The sequence below is a fragment of the Ischnura elegans genome, chromosome 6 (genome assembly GCF_921293095.1).
Source record: "Ischnura elegans chromosome 6, ioIscEleg1.1, whole genome shotgun sequence".
In the NCBI taxonomy this organism is placed as follows: domain Eukaryota; kingdom Metazoa; phylum Arthropoda; class Insecta; order Odonata; family Coenagrionidae; genus Ischnura; species Ischnura elegans.
In genome coordinates, this window is record NC_060251.1 from 88,924,578 (window position 1) to 88,947,077 (window position 22,500).

The window sequence follows — 22,500 nt, forward strand, 5'->3', positions numbered from 1 at the left end:
CACGTCAGTTAAATGCAATAAACCGCCAGCTGACTTTGGCAGTTTTAGAGATCATTTATTATCACTTTGTTTGACAATGTGAAAAACCTTGTAAAGGGAAACAAGTATTATAATGTGCGAGTTTGAAGTATATATGACTCTATCATGGATTTCCGAATTTGAATTTTATTACTCCCAATGAAAGCCTTGAAATAATTTGTGGAAATCGATATCGTTTTCATTTGCTGAACCCACGCTATTTCATACATTATTCAACTTGCATTATTTAATCCTTCAATGCACAAACTGCAATCAACAGAGATGAGGAGGCTTTTTTATTACTGAACGTCACAAATCTGTCCTCCACATGGAGATTGATTGGTTATGGTGTTACGGGTGTGTTGGAGTACAGCCTCCGATGGAAGCCTTGATGAGATACTATAAAATCCCACAAGGTCAAATATTCTCTTCCCATGCAATGAAGCATTCTCAAAATCTTCTTTCCTGCCGTGTGGGCATGCGGGTGCCTTCTACCCAAAAAGCTCTTGCTTCCGGTCAGTCCAAGAAGAATTGTCCCGGATGATGCTAGGGTGAGAATTTGTGAGTAAAGTTTCCGTCAGCAAGCGCCTAACCTTGATAGATGTTGGCACTGATGTGTTTATAACTCATTTTTGTGAATAATCAGCTGTTACTATTATAGATAGACTTCATTAAGTGTCATAGGAGAATCAATGTGATAACCCTAATTTAAAACTTGCGTCTAGAATGGTTGTATGCTTGTATTTTCATTGGTTGAACCCAAGTTGTCTTTACATTTAAGTTATCATTTTGCTGTTTTGAGTTAGGAAATAAAATTTTAAGTCAATGAGGTTGCATAAGAATGTACAGGAATCTGCAATGTTGATGACAACTATGTAGAAAGTAGATGGACTTTTTAGAAACCGTTAACAATAATTATATCTGAGAAAATTAATTATATAAGTAAATTACAAATAAAAATGAAAAAGTGCTCAAAATTTGGGGAAATTACGTAGTCTCATTGGAATAGTGTGCGGTTGGCGTGTTTGGGGCGGACGCATTGTAATTTCCTTTTTTCACCATTTTAATTGCAAACCATTAGGAGAAATTATCATTCCCTCTCTCAACATTTTGGGAAAGAATTTTCCTTTTTTCCGTCATGAATCATTTGATTGAAACATAGTTGTTAGCTTGAAATTTTCTGGGTATATAGAGTGAACTATAGTCAAAGTTTATCCGTATGTAAGGTACACAAATTTTGACAAGGAAAAAACATTTCATTGTATTGGTAGCGCAATGCTGGAAAGTATCTACTCTATTTACTTTGAAGTATTCATGATCATTTTTCAATTCTCAAACAAGTAACACTACACGAATAAGACCTATCTCGATATCACCGCTTCTCGACCGGTCGTATTTTTGTATTTTGCGGGGCAATTTGCTCATTTAAGACTTAGCGTTATCATCTTAAAATTTAAGGCCATCTTCAAATTTAATAATAATTAGATCTTAATTGACATTTTTTATAATAAATGTGCGAGGGCGGTTTTTTTTTCAACCATCGTTGGGACACGAACAGAACAAGAGGTTATTGATTAAAAATTATTTCATTGCTAAACATTGAGCACACTTGTTTCGTCCTTTAGACATAATGGCCTCAGCGATTGAGGAATTCGTCGCGCCTAAGGACAAGGTTTACTATAACCTTTTCATAGACTGTTGCCGTCAATAACTTCCAGTGAAGTTTGCCTTTGTCCTGAAGTTCATCGTCCGTTTGAAAACGCTTCCCTCCTAGCCACATCTTCTTTCAGGCGTAAATAACAGCGTAGGCACTAGGTTGGCCCTGAACGGCAGGTGATCGAAAATGTCCCATTGAAATTGCTTAAGGAGCAGTTGGGCTGCATCAACGCTGAGGTGACGACCGTTTTCGTGAATTAGAACACTTCCAGAAGTCAGTATGACTTTTCTTTTGTTTTGAATGGGAATGGGCGTAATATTTCTCACTGTTTCACACTAAACCTTCAGTGCATTAAAAAATTTTCTTTTATCGGCATTAATATCAAGACATGTCAATGCTAAAGCCATTCCGCAAGTTTTCTGGCTGTCGTTCCGCAGGGCACGCTTGGCGGGAGAATCAATTAATATAAGCTTAAATTAAAAACTTATGGTCGGAAATGACTTGGAGGTTTGGTGCGGAGGATGCGCAGTTGCCTTATCCGCGCAGTACCCGCCTGTCGCCTGCATGGTGTTTTTGCTGAGCGATCGGAGGTCGAAAAAAACTGTCCTCGTAAAAATAAGCTACTAAAATATTCAAATAACACACAAAGGCAACTGTCGGCAAGAGCTTACTGTATACATAAATTATTTAAATTGCACAATTATTGCGTTAACTTTAAAAAGAAGTAATACGTGTCGAAAAAATGTAATGATAATGAGGGAGTGGTGATTCCTTATATATTCACAGAGTTCACGACAAAAGCATTGATTAATTCCTTTGAAAATCCTTTCGCCTGTAACTTCTGCGTGTGTAGACCGCAGTGCATGATGAGATATGCAGATGCTTGCTAGCACAGCTAGCTATAACGTGAAATTTTGGTAGCATATTTAGTAGACCTTCTTCAAAGCTTTTTACAACGTATATAAAAATTGAACGAGTATTAAATTTTACACAAACTGGAACTACCGAGTATTAAATTTTACACAAAAACAACTGTTGACAAGAGCCTACAGTATAATTTTCTTAAAATTTCACGATGAACGCGTAATTTTTGAACAATGAATACGTGTCGAAGAATGATCAGTCGATTGGGGATCGATTGCTACAAAATATCATCGTGAAAAATGATCGGTCGATTGCTACAAAACATAGGTCTTAATTTTACGGAGTGGAAACTTGGACGATTAAAAAACATCAATAGCAGACTGGAAGCAAATGAAATGTATTTCTTAGGACGATTTTCAAAATTTGAGGTTCTCAAATACTAAGGTTCTATGAACAGCGGGCCTTGATCGCTCTCTGAGGAAGTTAATGGAGAAGAGGAAAATCTCATATCTTGGCCACAATCTGAAAGGGAAAAAGTCCGAAATCCTCAGTCTGATATCTTGGAAGGGAGAGTTTTAGGGAAGCGACCAAGAAAGAGAAGGAAATATTCATGCGAATAAAGCATCAAAGATTGGACAGCAGTTAGAGATAGTAGGGACCTATTTCAACGGTCTAGAGAGCGATGTCTGAGCAGCAAACACACTGAGTACTACACGGCATCAAGAATAAGAAGATAGCGGCAGTGGTGAATCCCCTTGAGAGACCTGTCGTCTGAATCCTCTTCGTCTAGTGATGATAATAATAATAATAGATTCCTTTATTCGGGCAAGGTTGAGACTAAAAAATCCCCCTTTCCACCTAATCCCTCGTTTGCGTAATTGCATGCATGTATATAAAGGTAAATAAACATTTAAGATGGAAAATATACAAATAAAATATGCAGTATTAGTGAAATGTCAAACAAGATAAACAGATATATGCGGAAATTTTGTGTAAAAGAGATTTATGCATGTGGGAAAAACGTGAGGATAACGGTGTAGCAACCTTCGGTAAAAAAAACCCTCTGCAGGAAAACGCCCACACAAGAAGGGGGGCGTGAAAAACCAGCGAAAACCTACTGAGTGAAAACTAATGTTATGGTACATAAAAAATGCAACATAATTAATGAGGTGCAGAGTATACAAAAATAGAATATATGCAAGTAAGATATAAAATATAACATATAGGTATATAAAAACATTCAGTGACACATTTCACTTGGCCGTAGGTGACGTTTATTGCGCACTGTCGAGTATGTTTACCAGTTAATTGTGCAGCAAAAATTGTGTAGTCTTCTCTTAAAATATGCCAATGATGACGAGTTTCTAGTTGAAAAGTTAAGATTATTCCATCGCCTTTAGTAATGGAAATGTTATAAATGACATTTTGGTGATGAGGTACAACAAGAATGTGATTCCATCGCGTATTTGTCATACGGACAGTGTCAAGACTCGTAAACTCGCATGATAGGTAAGGAGGACGTGTACGGACCGCAGTGCATGCTGGGAGGAGCAAATGCGTGCTAGAAGAAGTGCTGCACCTGTTATGCGTCGAGGGACGACCTTGACGTCTACCCACTCTCTCTTTCCGCGCTTTGCTTCCTCCTTCGCGATCGCCATAAAGACATCCCGATTGATTCGATTTTTTTCTTACCTTACGTCCCGCCCGCTGACCACCGCCCTGGAGTAGGAGGTGGTCACGTCTAATCCCGGAGGGCGGGTCAATCACCCACCCCGTGACGGGCGGGGTTGGAGGGGACCCCCTGGGGTGTATAAATGTTGGAATCTTTCCTTGCCTCGACACAAACGAACCAGAGGTTTCAGTCATCACACAAGGCGGAGAAGACAGTGCGCAAGATACCCCAGGAGGCAGTGGTTCGATCACTTTACAGCAACAGATTTCGCACACCTAGAACAGAAATGGCCCTTACATTCCAGGTGAGCCAGTGGTACAGGCGTGGTAGCCTTTCCAGAAGATGTGCTTTCTTGCCGATACGATTTAGTACTATGACTGTAATTATTCTGAAAGAAAAACTGTTGGTTGTGCAGGCAACTGATATGTAAATGTAGTATAGTGTTTTAATTATTGGGCGGAGTGCAAGGTTTTCTCTACTCGAGACCTCTTGCTTCTTCGAAAAAACTGCGGACTGGCCAATGATGTATTTCTATATCTTCCTTTACTAATTCTTATCCATTTTATTACCATCCACTTAATATAAGGCGTAGGAAACTTTCATTTATCTTTTCGCTTTGATTTTACCGATTTGGAATGTCTACTTGGGCATAGGCCTCAAATGAAACTACACTTCATGTCAGGAATACTTAAAGAAATAAATATTAATGAGTTGCTCCTATCAAAATATCGGCGGTTTCACTTATAAGGAGGGAATTAAGGTTAAGGGAAGTGTATTAATTTCGAATTTTTATTGGAGAAGCTGTCGATTCATCCATACTATCAATTTCTTTAGTTATTTGCTGCTAGAGCTCAATTGCTGTTCATGTGAAATTAAATAATTTCGCCCGTAAAAATGTTTGCTCGTAGGTGTTATTGCACTTTAAATTGTTTGCATTGGAGTTATCGCGGTTTTTGCAAAACAAAATACTTCCTCTGGCATTGATTATTACAGTTTAAATGCGGTGTAATTATTCGTTTTTGTCCATACCAAGCAATTCATTCGCATGGTAACGTGAAACTCATAATTTAAATTAATTATTTTGGTAATAAAGGGATTTTTCTTAGTAGTCATTTTGCACTGGTATATTTCTATGCCTCTTAGAATACGAACACAGTCGTAGCTTTCCTACTGTTTCAGCTGAAATCGTTCGTTGATATCTCCAATGTCACGGTTAAAATGCCCAATTTTCTTGATTTTTGCGTTGAAATCTTATAATGTTAGTCATCCTTTTTTTTCAAGCATGAATGATTTTAAACAGCAACATTATTTTATATTTCCTTTTTTAAAGTTGTCGTTTTTGGTGCGAATAATGGAAAATGTAATTCTATAACCTTACGTGGCATTTGAATTAAACTTTTGTCATTTTTCATTAAATTCGTTTAAATTTATTCTTTGGATGTAGCCCTTGAGCTTTTTTCCTGGACCCCATCTACAGAGGTGACGAGTTATGTTTCATTATAATTATCTTTCGAATGAGTAGTGGCCGCTACAGGCCATATGACAAAGATTGGACTCACGCTATGATATATCAGAGTTTTAAAGCCCATAATGTAGCTATAAGGATCATAATCAAAAGAAAATCTAAGTTTAGTCACATTTTTGCTTACTACCATATTAGCTCCTTTTTTCATTCCTCTTCTCCTGGTGATGGATATTTATCTGGCGGGTCAGGCTTGAATTCGATGACTTGCCCTAGGGGATTCACTGAAATGTTGAAATAATGAAATAGAAAATATTTACTGCAAGAAGTGACACCATGGTAGACTCAGCCAGTTTCTCGACAAAATGAAATTATAAATGCGTTATTCGTTCTTTGTAAACTCAGTATAGGAAAAAATGTCTTTTTTAGTCGGATAAGAATACAAACTCTCATTTAGCGTTTATTTCCATGCAATATGTGAACTTAAATTGATATTCTGTTAACAACGAGAATGGGCCAACTACGGGGAAGTAGTACATCTGTATTTGGAGAAAAATGTGGATTAGCCAGCGGTGAGTCTTTGCGAAATTGTGTTAGTGTTTGGTGTACTTCAAATAGGTAATAAATAAATGGAATGGTGAACGAAAAGCCAATAATTAATACGAAAAGATGAAGATATGTCTCAGAATTAAATTTATTATCTCGTGAATTTTACTCGTGATGAACTTCATTGACCCCCACTAGTTTTTCTTTATCGATATTCTTCAAAATTGTGTCCTAAAAGAGTTTAATTCCACGAAAATGGCTCTGCTATCAATTTTAATGGTTGGGAAACGTCCTAATTAAAAATACAATTGTCGAGTAGTCTGCAAGTTTTGCTTTTTAATATCCTTCCTTAATTAATGGCATCTATCAGTAGGTCGCCTATGTTTTCAAAACAATTGGAACAAAATTTTACAATCGAGTCTTTGTAATTGAGTCGATTCAATTAGTGTTATGAAATCTTCCTTGTGTATTAGAGAAATCAGAGGAACTGAATGACTACTGTTTCCGTGTATCAAATGCATTTTTAAAATCTCTTTTGTCTTCGCTCATCATATCATCATTGGAATGCTACCCTGAGATTAATTTCACCTTGCAATTCATTCAATTGACGTAAGTTTATTTTTTCATATCTCTATATGCCATCTCTTTGACGAGGAATTTGGAAGGGAAGTGGGTGTAGCGCTTGGTTTCTGATCAGAGGGTTCTGGATTCAAATCCCTAGTAAAGTCTTCAGACACCACCAAGCGAAAAATCTAGAAGTGAGATGTGGCCCAGGGAGAGAAACCGATTCCCCTACCATCAACATGTTAATGTTTCCACGCCTTTGACTCAGTCTGGGGTGAGCTCTGTCCTCACCTCGCCATACCAAACTTCGGGTTGAATCAGTGAACAAGTTATCTTATCCTCGGTGGCGGTGGGGTAAAGTCCTCGCCTGCTAATCCTGGAGTTGCGTGTTCGATTCCCGCGTGAGTGAGTATTTCATAACTCAGAATATGGGTGTTTGTGAACTTCCACTTTTCCGGTACCTGGAAAACCTCTACATAGGTTGCGCCCTCTTTTGTTCCGAGGGAAAACGGGTATATTAAATGTTATTAACTATTCATTAGTTATCAATACAGAGTATAAAGTAATTGATTAATACTTAAGTTTGCTCATACCTTTCATCACATGTTCCCTATAAATTATGATGCGAAGCCACTTTTGCTGATTCATGCTATAATCGAAACATCACAAAACAGTGTTTGGAATTCATAAGTAGTAGGCGTAGAATCTCGCTGCGCAGTGGCCATATTCGCCCTCCTTCCTCCTACCCCAGCCCAGCAACGCCCTTTCCGCCCCCACCAACTCGTGTTCTGCCCCCGGACCAGTAATTTTGGCCACTTTTACTGGAGGCCATCGTGCCTTCTTCTAAATGTTGGTAGTTACTGCACGTAATGGGTTGGTTCAACTATTTAATTTACTGTCTACAAATGTGGGGGTTGAAAAATAAAACTACCAATATATTTTACGCTTTTCGATACTAATCGATCAATTCGCGACGAACAATTGACGGCCTTAAACCTTTTGCTTATAAGTTGATGACGTCACTCATTTCGACCGTGTCACCACGTTTCTGGTACTCTTCTGCTTTAATTATGTGTTTCCCGTGCTTTTTTGTTTGAACTTGTGTGAGCTATTAAATCCCCAGAGGTTGTTTTTTTTCCTAAACGAGGGTATGAGCTTGATCTCAAATGACGTCATCAACTCATAAGAGTGGGCAGCAATTGTTGCCTGTTTTGCTGGAAATTTATGAGTGAACGAAGAAGGTTTTTTTATCTTCCTAACTTATATTTCCTTTCTCTTTATCGAGTTATTTTGATGAATTTCTTTTCGGGTGCGAGTGAATCGCCCCATAGCATCACTCTGTCAATTGAATGAGAGAGATATTAGTAATGGTGTGGGAGGCATTTGGTGGACCCGCAGTTATCCAGGAAACAGACTCCATGGGACCGATCAACGCTCCATGGTCCCAAGGCGGGTTGCGCTGGACGCCAGTCGGAAGAATTCCGAACCGGGGAAACTAAATAAAGAAATAATGCTAGTTGTTTCAGGCAGATTGGAGAGGATTCAGATAATTTTCATATATAAAGTCTTTGGAAATAGCGAAGCTTTTCAATTTTCAGGATATTTAAATTCCGAAGTTTCCTTTCCGGACTTCGAGATAGCGAGATTTGCCTTTTGTCACTGTTATTCCAACTGGCCATTTTTTATAGGAATCCCTTAATAATATATCAAATCTCAATCTCTCAGGTCACCATAAGAATATATACAAATATAATTAGAAGGTAAAAATATAGAGATAGAACACCAACGCATGACGGTGACCAAAGTCGTGCCACCGAAATGATATTATGACCGACAATGCGTGGAAAAATGTCACCAGGAACCACGGACTTCCTAATTTTCGGGCAGTTCCTCAAGCCATCGAGCCACTGGAATAACGTCTATAACCGGTGATTTCATCGGTATCTTTATGCAAATAATTCCTAACCAAAATTATAAATCGTGCAGGGGAATTCACGTCTTCCTATTATCGCCAGCCTCGGTACAGCACGTAACGTAAATGGTTGCTTCACTGCCTCCGTTTATGTGGGGGAAGGAGACATGGTCGGTCGATAGACGTGAAGCAATTCAGTGGACGAGTTACTTGTATCCGATCACGGCGCGCGTCTTTCTTCCTTTTCTCCGTAGTGTTGAGCCTTATATGGCGCAACTTCCTTCTCCGAGCGATCTCTCGCGTGATCTCGTCGCTAACCTTGCCATCTTCCGACTCGGGATGTGGAGTGGTGACTACTATGTCGTCATCGAAGTGCTTCAAATGGTCGGCGATTACTGACTTGAACGATCGTGATTACAATTAGTGTACATCGTTTTAGTCATTCCCATATGAGCGCAGCGAGAGATGCACTTATACTGCCGAACTTCTTTTGAGCATTTGATAATATTGTAATGCTGTATTCTTAAATATATAAACTGTTGAAATATCAAACAGCGAAAAACGGAACAGCTAAGAGCTACCAAATCATAGAATCTCTGAATTTATGAACATTAAACCATAAACAGTGAACTCTGAAACATCTCTAAAATGTTGATATTGTTAATTTTTTGGTTAATTTACTACTGAACGTTTGTGATGTTTATTTTTAAATTTAGAAGTGATTTGTACATTTATATAAATGATTACTTGATATTTTATTTAAAATTGTCAACTAGGAGGGCTTAAAAATATAAGATACCCTTAATATGTGTAGAACTGCATCGTAAGCAATTAGCACAGGAGTGATCTGAAGGAGTCACTTTTTTCTCCTGTTAGCAAACTGCTTGCTCTCGCTCTAGAACGGACGTGATAAATATAGGGGAGGAGTAAATGTCTGCAAGGAATTGCAATATCAATGGAAAATGCGTAATTTTGAATGGGGGGCGGAAAGTCAAGGTAGATGCTCTAATGCTCAGTGCATGAACAAAACTGACTCAAACAAAAATTGACGCTTATGGTGAAAAGTGATCGGTTATCTGAATGCAATAGAGTTAAAATTTACATAATGATAAGTCACACATTCAAACAGGTTTTTTTCGAAAGTATATATTTTTTGTGAAATATTCTACCATTATTTGGCTACCTATTTATTTTGAATCACACAGTCATAGTGAAGCGTTCTTCGTGTGCCTATTTATAATTTTTGACCACGTGCATTGATTTCAAATCAGTAGAAATATGATATCTCATAACTGAGTGAATCAAATGCATTGGTCATTTGCCATCTTGGGAGAATTGTGCTACATTAAAATGCATGAGAAATTAAACAACTGTGAATTTCTTCTTGATTGTCTTGATGAAGCCGCTTAGCTGTGGAACTTGTTGTACTTAATTTAACATTTTGTGTAAAAGTCCGAATACATACTCATGAATACAATTACCTTCCCCACGAAGTGAAGCCTGTTGTGGCTAAATATATATTGTATTAATGAAGTTGAATCTTTTGTTTGTATCGGAATTAATTGTTTATGAGAATAGTATTATTATGTAATTTATTTTTTGTTTTAATTGGTTCCCCCCAGAGCATAAAATAAACATTCATTCATTCGTTCAACAGCTTATCTTCGCCGCCGCGTTAGTGGCCGTGGCTTACGCCGGCATCTTTGACGGCTACCACGCACCATATGCCGCTCCCTTCGCTTACCACCCGGCACCCGTCGTCAAAGCAGCCGCCGTTGACTACTACGTGAGTATTATTATTATAGTATTCTACCGATTAAGGTAGGTTTCCATGGAGTACTAAAGAAGTGATCTGGGAGCCTCCCTTTCCTTCCATCACTGCCTTCTTCAATTCACAAGGCCTACTCCCTTTCATTCTATCTAAAACTCCTATTTCCTTCCTTCCCCCCCTCGTTTACCTATCATTCTACCCTCTAACACCGTTTTCAACATTCCCACCCCGCTAAGTACTCGCTCCATCCAAACCTGTCTCCTCCGTATCTCATCTAAAAGTTGCCTCTCCTCACCCACCACCCCCAGCACTTCGTCGTTCCTCCTCCTCTCTGTCAATTTCACCTTCTCCAACAGTACGTGAGTATACCTTGTAAATATTCAGTGCAATCATTCTCTAGCAGAAAGTTATAGTGCAGAAGAGTATGCCAGTTTTTAAGGAGAAAGAAGATGATAGAATTTTTAGATAGAATGAAAGGGGGTGGGCCCAATTGCGAATTGATGAGGGAACTCTATGTTGGTAAAGGAAATGGTAAGGTGGTAAACAGCTCCATTTAAATCTACCGTGTAAATGTTTTAGAAAATTTACCAATGATCAGAAATTTATCGCTCGAGCTATTATTTTCCCGACTTAGACTCAAAATATAATACGAAAAAAAAAGTTCATCAACGCTTCATACATGTAAAGCATTCCTTTGAAAAGCACACAAATTAGCAAAAATAACAAATGTACTTGTAATAAAGGGAACCAATTTCTTTTAATTCCGATTAACTTATTCAGATAAATGTATCTAACGACTTGAATTTACGCAAAAAATTTCATCAAGAGATAGAAAAGCGGGTTTGACAGTGCGGGTTACATTCTACAGAAGACATACGACGCGGGTGACATCCATAAATGTCAAAATTAAAAAAATATTTATTTTTCAGCAAATATGAGAATAATAAGAATAAAATTATCATATTAAGCCTAAATGATGCAGAAATAACTCTATTGTACCAAAAAGACATTCCGCTACCAGCGAAGTTATCATATAACGGTACCGCATTGATAGGGTTAAGAAGTGAATCTATGAGGGCATTTGCTTGAGATTCATTTCTATGAAATTTTTGGGGGTTTTATTCTCTAACCCTCGATTTTACTTTTCTCATTTCATAATTTTAACGTGACTGTTCTGAGTTCATTGAAATGCATCTTTTGTAGCTCTTGAAATGTGTAGGCAATTCACCAAAATGAAATTCCCCGGCACTGAACTTGATGCAGGATTCCCAGAATTTTTCCACAAGCTTTATACCTTTGGTTTAGAACTCTTGAGTGGATAAATTAGCTTAAGCTTTTTAACTTCAACATGGACCGCTTCACTCTGCTTCCCTTATATACAATAAATTGCCCCAATCAATTAAGTTAATTATATTTCCCCACACATTCAAATGTCAATTAAAGAAAATGTTGCTCAATAAAGTTTACTACTGTGTTAATGAATACTTTTGTGACCAACTCTAATGCTATGATTAGAGTATCTTGAAATATAATATGTGTCTATATTGTGTAAAGTGTATATTTTTATGTTTTCATGACCATGTTCTATTTCAAATTTCCTTGCCCAACGGAACAATAAATAAATAATAATAATAATAACTTGTGTTGCTTCCAACTATTCCGCGGTTATCCATAAAATACAAAAATAATTTTTTCTGCACTTTGAGGTTCTGGCCGTTAAAGAATGCTACAAATGGGAGTAGCTCGACCGGAAATTATTCCTTTTTACGAACTCGAAATTATATGCTACCCGCGTTCAACGGGAGAAGCACAGGTTGCATACAACGAATAATCCCCCGGTTGTTACCGCGATAAACGAAATATTACACATTCGCTGAGGCAATATTACGTACAACTGAAAATACTTTTAAAAAAATATTGGTTTTCTTTTTGTTTATCCGCTTCCTGAATCCGACAGTGATACTCAAAACGCGTCAACCTCAGTTTTAGCGCAAATCATATGCTTTTGCATTGTAAATATCACATATCTTTCTTATACCAATGACCTATGAAGCCCAGAGTTTATTGATATCATTTAGTTACACTTATAAAAGGCATGACGGGCGTTTTTCACCAAAGTAAATGTGTTCATTCGACGTTTTTCAACAAGATTTCACTAAAAACATGAAACAAACTGTTTGGAGTGTTTGCAGAATATTTTATTTTGTTTAAATATTGCAATTCCACTAATTTGAAGTGTGATCGATAAGTGGAAGAAATTTTAGTTTGGCAATTGCTATGAAGAAATAAGATATTATTGTAAACACCACTGGTAAATATAAAAGTATCACATTTAAACCCTTCCTCTTCAATTTATTTTCTGAAATCTTGCTCCAAATCTCTGTTTACTTTTTCTGTGGTTCTTTTTATATGGCATGGTAATTTATGAAATGATATTTTGTAGTTTGTAATCTACGTAGGACAATGAAATAAAAAAGTGAGAAATAAAAAGGAAAAAACACTGAGAACACAGGTATCGCTAGTCGTACATAAACGTTTTATTCCTTTCAATTCAATGGCGTAGCCAGAGGGGGTGTCCGGGGGGTCCGGACCCCCCTGCCCAGCCTCCCCCTCCCCCCGAAGTATAAAAACTCAATTATTTCTCTTCATAAAATAAAACAAAGTATTGAAATATCATGAATTTACGAAATATTTCTTCAACAAATTAAGTTTTTTCGATCATGAAAAGTGTTAAAATTAGTTTAAAAACCCTCTGCTTTGTACCCAGTTTTTCAAAAATTTCCAACCCCCCTGGTTTTGGACCCCCCCCCCCCCCCGAACGAAATTTCTGGCTACACTACTCTTGTAATGCATCATATTTCATGGAATATGAGCTCTTTATGTACATCATGGATGTTTTAAAACTATTAAACTTTCAAAATATTTATATTGTTCCCCTAAATAGCGATAAAATTTTGAAAACCCAAAGACGAACTAAATTCGCCATTGCGCGATTTGGCATCAGAAGTCCATGACGAACTGGGCTCGTCACTTAAGCGCAAGGGATTAATAAATACACATTTCATTTCTCATAGGCTCGCCCTCACTATAACTACGACTACGGCGTGAACGACCCCCACACCGGAGACCGCAAGTCCGCCTGGGAGAGCCGTGACGGTGACGTGGTGAAGGGACAGTACAGCCTGGTGGAGCCCGACGGCAGCGTGCGAACCGTCGACTACCACGCCGACCCTCACAACGGCTTCAACGCCGTGGTGCACAAGAGCGGACCCACGGTGCACGCCGCACCCGTCATCAAGGCGGCTGTGCCCGCCATCGCATACCCCAAGTACGGAGGATTCTACGGAGGCCACCACTTCTGAGCGAGATCCACGCCAGCTTGAACGGAGTCGACGACCTGACTATTTCCGCTGCGTCTAGCGAAACACAAGTGTTCACTCAAGGAAATACATATATGAAATAGGTATCCGCATCCTGGAGATCACCGGTGAGGTGATTATGTCAGGGAAAAGAAGTTATTATTTTATAATTTCCAAGCACCGAAAATGGGAGTTTATTTTGCTTGTTGTGGGTCTTTGGAAAAGACTTTTTAAACCAATGTGGAGTCCACAATAGTGAAAGAATTAGTTTTGAAGCAGCCTCGAGCTAAGTGGAGGCAGTGTTGAAGCTGTCTTCAAACTACGTAGAAAGTGTGTAGAAAATATATTACATTGAATTATTTTTTAACGTTGACATTTGAATTTTTAAGGAAAAACTCTCTTTATACTTCTTCATAAATAAGTTTAAAAGGAGATCAAGGTAACTTCATTACGCTGAAATAAGGAATTTTCAAGAAGCTCATTTGAGAGAATACAAGACAGATTTCAAGACAGTTCAAATAAACCCCTCGTTCAATTATTGGAAACGGATAAATTCGACTCAGTTCAAACTATTTCGTTACAGACGACTGAAACCATTTGACTGCTCTTTCAACCCGGATTTCAAACAGTTTCAACACAACTCCTTTTGCGTGGGCGCTTTGAACGGAAAATACCTATAGCAATTGTGGAGAGCAAATATGCATTACTCACTAGATACGTCCACAAAAACTCTTCCTGCCGTCAAATTCCATCTCAATTATTTCATTATCTATTTTGGTGATATGTTTCCTTTTAAATATTCATCCAACGAGGCTAATATCGCCGACTTAATATAATTTCTTAACGCTCTATTCTGTGACCGACAGCTAAGACGTATGATTAGCTCATTTCAATTACTCGGATAAGACCAGTTATACAAATAGCTGTACGTACTACAATTTCTACTTGGAAATATTACCGTGAGTGGACACAAAATACAAAATTTGTAATATCTTCCTGGAAATATCATTTTCCTTTAATTTTCTGCCCACTCTGAACTCAAAGAGCCCACACAGAATTTTTTTTTATTCGCAGTCCTTCATTTCACTTGCAGCATACTAGCTTAAGTTTCCGCTGAAATACTATGTCTATGTGCTACTTCACGAAGACCCACACAAAACAATTCATATGCGTATCATTTATTTTGTCAGTTTTTATGTTTAAGCATTACCAATTAATGACGCAATTTTTTAATTTATGGGATAAAACAAGAGGTGCTAAGTCAGTTATACGGTTGCAATTATGTATATATATTTACCGATATCTGAGATTTTTTAAGATAAAAGTTGAGATATCATTGAGGTATACCGAGATGAATATTTGTGTTTCTGCCAAGTTTGGACTCAGTGACTATTTCTATCAAATGTTAATGTTTTCTACTCCTCTGAGTTCTCTTCCCATTACTCATCAGGGCCTATTCGAGTTATTTCCGTTACCCCATCAATTTATCCCGGCGTCAATAGAACGCAGTCAGAAATGTACAATGAAGTTTATTTTAAGGACTTAAATGCTTAATTTTGTATGTTAACTTCCAGTTATTGATTTATCGTGGCAATGATGCCCGATTGTCACTCATATCTAAGCTAAGCAAATCTTTTTTTTTTTAAATCCTCTTGCCTTGTCTTCATCTTCTAGTCTATTGTTTGAATATTTCATGTTAGAGTTCAGGTAAATCCCCTTCCTAGCCAACAGTATTCTTCCCTCACTCTGTTGTATTTCTTTGTATATTTTGTATATTAATTACTGGAAATCATCCAGTGTATATAACAGAATTCCAACAGATCCCCGACAACACAAGAAACGCCTTTCGCTTTGAACTGAATGTGAGAGGCGCACAGGATTTGTGGCGTCATCATGTGAAACAAATATTTCCGTTGTAAATGTGTCTTTGTATCATAGTACCATTCATTTTTCATGTGATATTTTTTTCTTGATTAATAAACACACTCACTTGACAACATTCCTCATTGTACGGTTTATTGATTCTCTCAGTACTCTGAATACAAATTATTGTAACCCTAGGATTGGTATACTTCAAAACTCCATTTTCTCCTACCCCATCTTTTGTTTCCCAGTCATACTTTTAATCTATATCCCTCTTCACTGTCACTCAGCACTTATTATTTTCTTCGGGAGACTTTCCTTTTGCTTTTTTCCACCAGTTCATTCCCTTCTTCATTTCGGTATCTCCCAACTTGGGTAATGGGTAATTCACAATCCTGTTCTTTGGCATATCTCATAGTAAACTTTCTCCGGATGATATATTTTAGGGCTTCACGTAGGATTGCTTGCTTTCATTCCTCTCTGCTACTACATCGTGTCATTAGGTCCATGTCGGCTGACGCTTCCCTCGAGTTCCATTGAGGATGCTTGCTTCTCCTACCATTGGCGCAGCTAGGAATTAAGGCCAGGGGGGGTTTCAGGCACAACTAATACTAGGGGGCTTTGGGTATTGCATACCCGCCAGGGTAAGCGAGAAGTGGGGAGGCCTTCCGCCGGAAAAAATTAAGATAAATGGTTCAAAATGGTGATTTTTACGGTCTTCTGAGGGATATTTTATTAGTCCTCACACTATTCTGTAAGGAATATTTATTATTAATAAATTTCTGTGAGCTCTGGGGGGGGGGGGCGGGGTTTATCCCCCAAAACCCCCCCCTCGCTGCGCCACTATCTCCTACTATTAATTCTTTAAGATCGAAGATCTGACATGATGAGAAACGACCATTCATACTGAAGAATTCTCCTTTGATCTTAAAGATCATCAACCAGTAATAAAACTAAGAAGCTTCTATTCTCTTCTGCTATTTTTTATTTCATAAATACTGTATGCATTCTCGGCAGGAACCGTAGGACCGTTTCACATTAATAAAACGTCGGAATCGGCTTCTGAGATTTATTGAAACATGCAGGGTGGGATAACTCGTTAGCCAGCTCACCGCTTTTTTTATCTTCACACCCGCATGTTAGCATTGGCACGTTGAATTTTATTCTTCAGTGCAGCGCAAGGTCTAAACCATGCCTGAAACCGATTTCGTTTTATCCATGATCCCCTATTCACTTCCACCACCTTACGGAATACCTAGAATCCTTAACTGTTAAGGCCTTCAGCCTCCCATCACCTTTGGTATACTGTTTATACATTTTGGAGCCTCTTTGTCTCCTTCTAGCTCTTTCCTCCCTACCCACTTTTAAGAAGAATTCCTCGTACCTTTTACTCCGAATTGAAACCAACATGATGACGTTACTCGGTAGCCAGCTTTCCTTATTCTCCTTCATGCACCTCAATTTCTTTATTCTCCCCCGTATCCACTTATCAAACGCATCGGACCTATTCTCATCCTATTTTGAGGTTCACACTACAGCGCAGTCAAACGCCACAATTAGAATCAAATTGTATTCTCCGATTGAATGGGATGGATTTCCCGTTCATGATCAATAGGCTTGTTGTTTTAAAATATTGTACAAAATTAATATTCATCATCACCAGACTAAGCAATTAGTTTTTCAATTCGTATATGGTGTGTTATTGGGAGAATATTTCTTCACGATGCGAAAACGTTACTTGTGAAATTGTAGGTAATATTCATTGAATTCCGGTGATAAATTCGTTTAGGGCAATATTTTATATTGTTACCAACATTTTGAGTACTTCATCGTCCATATGCCAAGGTATTATGGCCCAGAAAAACTTTTGTGAATGCTGTCGTCTTCTATAATGAGATTAAAATGATTACTATTGCACGCTATCATGTTCTCGTAGCAAGGTAACTTGTATCATGTTAAAAAAAGGTCAATTCGGCGGAAAGGTATAATATAAAACCACCATAAATGAATAGAAATCTATATAGGTTTATGCTATTCAAATTGACTTTTTTTCCTGATCGGGCTGTGTTACTTTCTGCAACTTCAGCGCAAACGGGCAGGCTTATGAAAAAGTTTTTTTTTTCGTTTTTATTTGTATTTGTAATAGGTACCGCATCGTCTTAGAAGTGATATTTTGATGAAATAAAAAAAAATGCCTCAATTTTTTTTTAACCATCCTGGAAAATAGGGCTTGGACCTTTTTCATTGTGCCTCATACGAATTGGCATCTTCAAACACTTACTGATATCCTCTCGTCACTTGCATTGTTTTACTTCACGACTTCACGTTCATAAATCCATTTTTTTCTCAATTGAAATTGATTCCAGAAAATGTAATGTACGGGTTAAATTGAGGGGATTAGATAGTTGTTGAATTTCAGCAATTTTGAATGGATTGTTCATTTATCTAGGATGAAAATACTGCGCAGTTTGGTGAAAGTTCTGCGCAGTTCCAGCCTTAAATATATTATATGCTTGCTCCTTGCGAAATATTTACTTGACTTTTTTTATCAATGATAAACTCTTATATCTCTTATATCAATGATAATGGACTGCGAAAAATTTTTACCATTCGTCGAAATTCCCGCTAAAGCATTACAACAAGTTTCATCCAGTAATACCTAGAGGTCACTAAAGTCTGGCTCAGGAGTGGCGCCTCGATACGGTTGTACGTTATACTACAATACTCATGCGCTCATGCAACAAAACAAATGGCTGTTTTCGGCCGAGATCATATGTTTATGTCTTGTTAAGGTTTATATACAATCTGTGACATCGAGAGATATTGTGCTCGAGTGAGTGTCGTTGCGTGAACAAGAGATTTATATAATAACTAAAGAATGATGGCTGAAGATAGTGATCAAGGAGTCACAGATTCTCCGAAGAAAGGTAAGAATACTCGCTCTGGAGTGAAATGGGGATATCCAGGGAATTCATCTTAATAAGTGAACTAAATTTTTCATATAGGTCCAACATTATCTACTAGCACGAGCAGTTTTGAAGCCCTCGATCCCCATGATCCAAATCTTAGTCGTCTAGCTACATTGATGTTTCAGAAAACTGGTGACTACTTATGGGGAGAATTAACCACTACTCAAGTAAGTGTTGATATTTCACGTGAATAGCGACCCGTATTCCATGTTTTTTACTTCATAAATTCATCTCCCCTCTTGATCAGTCTCCAATCCCAGTTGTGAATTATAGTTTCATTTATTTTCTCTGTATTCACTCCTACTTGTCTGTATATAGGAAGACTACCGCCTTCTTGAGGCTATGAACAGAGTGACTATCACCAAATATTCCGATATGAAACAAATTTCGAGTAATGTTGGTAAAACACTTTTGGAGCTGAATGAGAAATGTAAGTTACTGATCTAACTAGTGTAGTTGTGTAATCATTGGCATGAATAATTAATGCTCGTTTTTAGTTCAAACCAATGTAACTAATAGCTGAAACTCTCCTTTAATTTATCTTAGGCAAACTTTGACTGTTCAATTTTTGTTAAAAGCTCAGATAGAAATAATTTTGTATGTATCACCTTTCAGACGCCAGTTTACAACCATATTTGGACCAAATTGATCAGATAGAGGAAAGTGTCATGAAGCTAGAACAAGCTGCATATAAGCTGGATGCATATTCAAAGCGGTTGGAGGCAAAATTTAAGCATTTAGAGAAAAGATAATTTTCTTGTGAATACTGCAAGGTGATATAAACTGTCTTAAATTTAAACTTCATTATGGTGGAGTTTAAAATATATTGCAGCTATGCAATTTGAGAATTGACAGCAGCAACTCTAAAAGGAACTGGTGTACATTTCAAGGTGAACACATATTTGTGCAATCTACCCTTCTGACTTATATTTATTAATTGTCTTTATTTTCAGCTGTCTAATGCAAATTAATTTCTTATGTTCGGTATGAGTTGATTGTTATATCAGATTGATAATATTGTAATTTGAGGACACTGAATGTGGCCTTTATTGTGTTTGAAAATAAAATCAGGTATGAAACTTGAGTCCTGTAAGTTATCATTCTCTTAATATTAGTTATGTAACTATTTTCTGTGGAATCTTTACTCATATTTAGGTACATGCATGTGAAGTGCTAATTGACAATTGGCTTCATTACTACATCATCTTAGTTTATCTAATAGACATCTCTTAAGTAGTTATCACTCAATGGTACAAGGTTGGTAAGGATACCTAGGTTAGAAGAGAGCTTACCCCAGACTAGGCCACTCTGATGTGAATATCGCATTAGTAGGGTCACTCAATCACTCAGTGATTCAACCAGAATACTGGTTTGTGTCGGTATGAGTAGAACTCAACCCAAAATAAGCCTCAGGTTTCTAGGGTAGAGGGTTCGCCTGAGATTAGAACTGAGGACCCCTAAGTCAGCTTTTGTCATTAACCCCTTGCGCTGAAATAAGGAGTCTAGCTCGTCATGAACTTCTGGTGCCAAATCGCGCAATGACGAGTGCAGCTCGTCAACAGATTTTCTTAATTTTATCACCACTTAGGGAAACAGTATGAATATTTTAAAAATTCAACAGAGTTAAAACATCCACAATTTTCATTAAAAAAGTCATATTCCTTGAAGCATGATGCATTGGAAATAATAAAATGATTTTATATGAGTATTGATAGCTCTGTTCTTGATGTATTTAACTTTACAATTTGAAATGATAATCACTTTTCATTTCAATATTCTACGTTGATTACAAACTACAAAATAAGACTTCATTACCTAGAATTACAAATCAAAAGAACCACAGAAAAAATAAAGAGAGAAAGGAGCACGATATACAGAAATTAATTGAAGTGGAAGGGGTTAACTCAAGTCAGCTGCTAATCTCTCTACCCACTCAGCTGCTGGGGTTTGGGTGGATGTGAGTATAACCATAGAGTATGTACAGTGGAACCTCGTTAAAGCGAGGGCTATAGCGACACCCCTGCTATTATGAGAGATAGCCGATGCACCGTCAATAGACCCTATAATAAGCGTGTTAAAAAATTCGTTTTTACGAGACCCTTTCGGTGTTGGCTCTCGCCATAGCGAGGGTTTCACCGCCGGAAGACTTTCATCAAGACTCCTTAACCTCTGTAATTGCTAGCGATCTCTTAGAAATGAAGTTAATGGAGTGCTCAGTCTCAAATGTATGTGGTAAACTGTCGTTCGATAAATATAATGATTGACGAAACAATGCTTTGCATGATTTTTATTCAGTGCGGCGCTTATTAATTGTTTGAATAGTTAGTCGTTATTTGAGTAAGGAAATTTAGTGATGCAAAAAAACATCGCCTTTCGTCTGGATTTATGCTTACGTTTATCGGATAGATGTTTATCTGTCGCCGCACCACTCCTGTTCCTGTATATCTGTTTGCAACAGGTATATTGGCTATTATTTTCTCCACCTCCGGTACAGCGACAATTCGCTATAGCGAGTGTTTATTAGTGCACCGTGGGGTGTCGTTATATCGAGGTTGCACTGTATATACTTACTGTATGGCATAACTCAGCTTCTGGGGTTACAATTTATTTTTATTGTCTCCTTGAACTGTGTGACTTTTTGCTTGGGCTTTCCATAGGCTAATATTGAGATTTGTGCCCTAACACATCAGCCAGTTGCCCAATGGTCCATCTGCTAACCCAGTAAGCTCACATTATTTTTTGTCATTAACTCAAATTGTGTGGAATATACGCACACTCTTACATGTAAAATTTCAGGAAAAATAATTATCTATTTAAGCCACTCTCTTCCTCCTTGCTACTTCATATCCTTATACGAAGATGTCTTTTTTTTTCTTGATGAGGACAATGTGGATACTCTGTGTTACATAAACAACTTCCTTCTTTTATGTTATAGCCTTGTGTCACCTCACACGCCATTTGTTCTTTCACTAAATCAGTCATAATAATTTATTTCTGCATTACAATTATTCAAATTTTATGCTTTCTTTGCTATCGCTGCTATGCCAATCACAGAATTGAATAGGATTTACTTGAAGCTGAAAGCAAACCACCTGAATGTACCCTCAGCCACACTCCCTTCCATACTCTCTAAGTTCACATTAAGTCCTATTACTTTTCATGTCACCCTTAAACCTTATTTTCTTCCTTCCCTCCCCAATGGGGAAGATTCCTTCATCAAATAAAACGAAAGGCATTGATTGCAATTCATTACCCACCATTAGTGTATTCATGATACACAAATTATTTGGTTTTAGAAATCCCAGGGTAGACGAATGTTAATGGTCAATTTTAACCTCATTTAAAAAAGGCCATATTGGCGGCCATGCGATGCTACTCCACATGACGTCACAGGGGCCCAGATGCTATACGACTAGTCAGGAGTTTTACATAGTCTTAGATTACCAAAGCATGCATGAGGCACAGAGCTCAGGGACACATCTATTAAAATTGCCTATGGTCAGAAAGTTTTCTTCGTTTGATAGGGTATTAATAAGCCTTTTTTAAGCCAAGCGCTACATGCTAGCATGGTACTCTGCTACCTGCTAGCAGCCTGCATCATAGTGGCACTCATAGCCTTGCACCAAGGTGGCCTCACACAGCAACAGCCGGAACCAGAATGACGTCACACAGGCTTTTCCCAAGCATTGATACTTATTGTTAGCCGTCGCGTTTTTGCGTGCTTGAAAATTTTCACTTTTCATTTAATCGCGAAAAATTGATGTTGTCATTTAAAAATCTAAAAGTATGAAATGTGTACTTCAGGAGTAATAATCTATCGATTAAGGTAATTTAAAAAAAATA

At 37.7% G+C, this 22,500-nt stretch overlaps 2 protein-coding genes across 2 annotated transcripts; both read left to right on the forward strand.

The window, feature by feature from the left end:
• The first annotated feature begins 4,338 nt into the window (after positions 1 to 4,338).
• LOC124161134 (cuticle protein 19-like) lies at positions 4,339 to 15,824 on the forward strand. Its single transcript, XM_046537366.1, has 3 exons — positions 4,339 to 4,515; positions 10,353 to 10,481; positions 13,541 to 15,824. The coding sequence occupies exons 1-3, from the start codon at positions 4,354 to 4,356 to the stop codon at positions 13,826 to 13,828; spliced, it is 579 nt and encodes a 192-aa protein (XP_046393322.1). The 5' UTR covers positions 4,339 to 4,353; the 3' UTR covers positions 13,829 to 15,824.
• Positions 15,825 to 18,410: 2,586 nt separating this feature from the next.
• LOC124161135 (biogenesis of lysosome-related organelles complex 1 subunit 2) lies at positions 18,411 to 19,741 on the forward strand. Its single transcript, XM_046537367.1, has 4 exons — positions 18,411 to 18,615; positions 18,694 to 18,824; positions 18,976 to 19,087; positions 19,273 to 19,741. Exons 1-4 carry the CDS (start codon positions 18,567 to 18,569, stop codon positions 19,407 to 19,409), a joined length of 429 nt encoding a protein of 142 aa, XP_046393323.1. The 5' UTR covers positions 18,411 to 18,566; the 3' UTR covers positions 19,410 to 19,741.
• The last annotated feature ends 2,759 nt before the right edge of the window (positions 19,742 to 22,500 follow it).

What these genes read in the sequence shown, in the direction of transcription:
- LOC124161134 (XM_046537366.1), top strand. Translation starts at nt 4,354, where the DNA reads ATGTTGGAATCTTTCCTTGCCTCGACACAAACGAACCAGAGGTTTCAG. An exon ending in AAATGGCCCTTACATTCCAG is followed by an intron (nt 4,516 to 10,352) that starts GTGAGCCAGTGG and finishes TTCGTTCAACAG; the next exon opens with CTTATCTTCGCCGCCGCGTT. An exon ending in CAGCCGCCGTTGACTACTAC is followed by an intron (nt 10,482 to 13,540) that starts GTGAGTATTATT and finishes CATTTCTCATAG; the next exon opens with GCTCGCCCTCACTATAACTA.
- LOC124161135 (XM_046537367.1), top strand. Translation starts at nt 18,567, where the DNA reads ATGATGGCTGAAGATAGTGATCAAGGAGTCACAGATTCTCCGAAGAAA. An exon ending in GAGAATTAACCACTACTCAA is followed by an intron (nt 18,825 to 18,975) that starts GTAAGTGTTGAT and finishes GTCTGTATATAG; the next exon opens with GAAGACTACCGCCTTCTTGA. An exon ending in TTTGGAGCTGAATGAGAAAT is followed by an intron (nt 19,088 to 19,272) that starts GTAAGTTACTGA and finishes ATCACCTTTCAG; the next exon opens with ACGCCAGTTTACAACCATAT.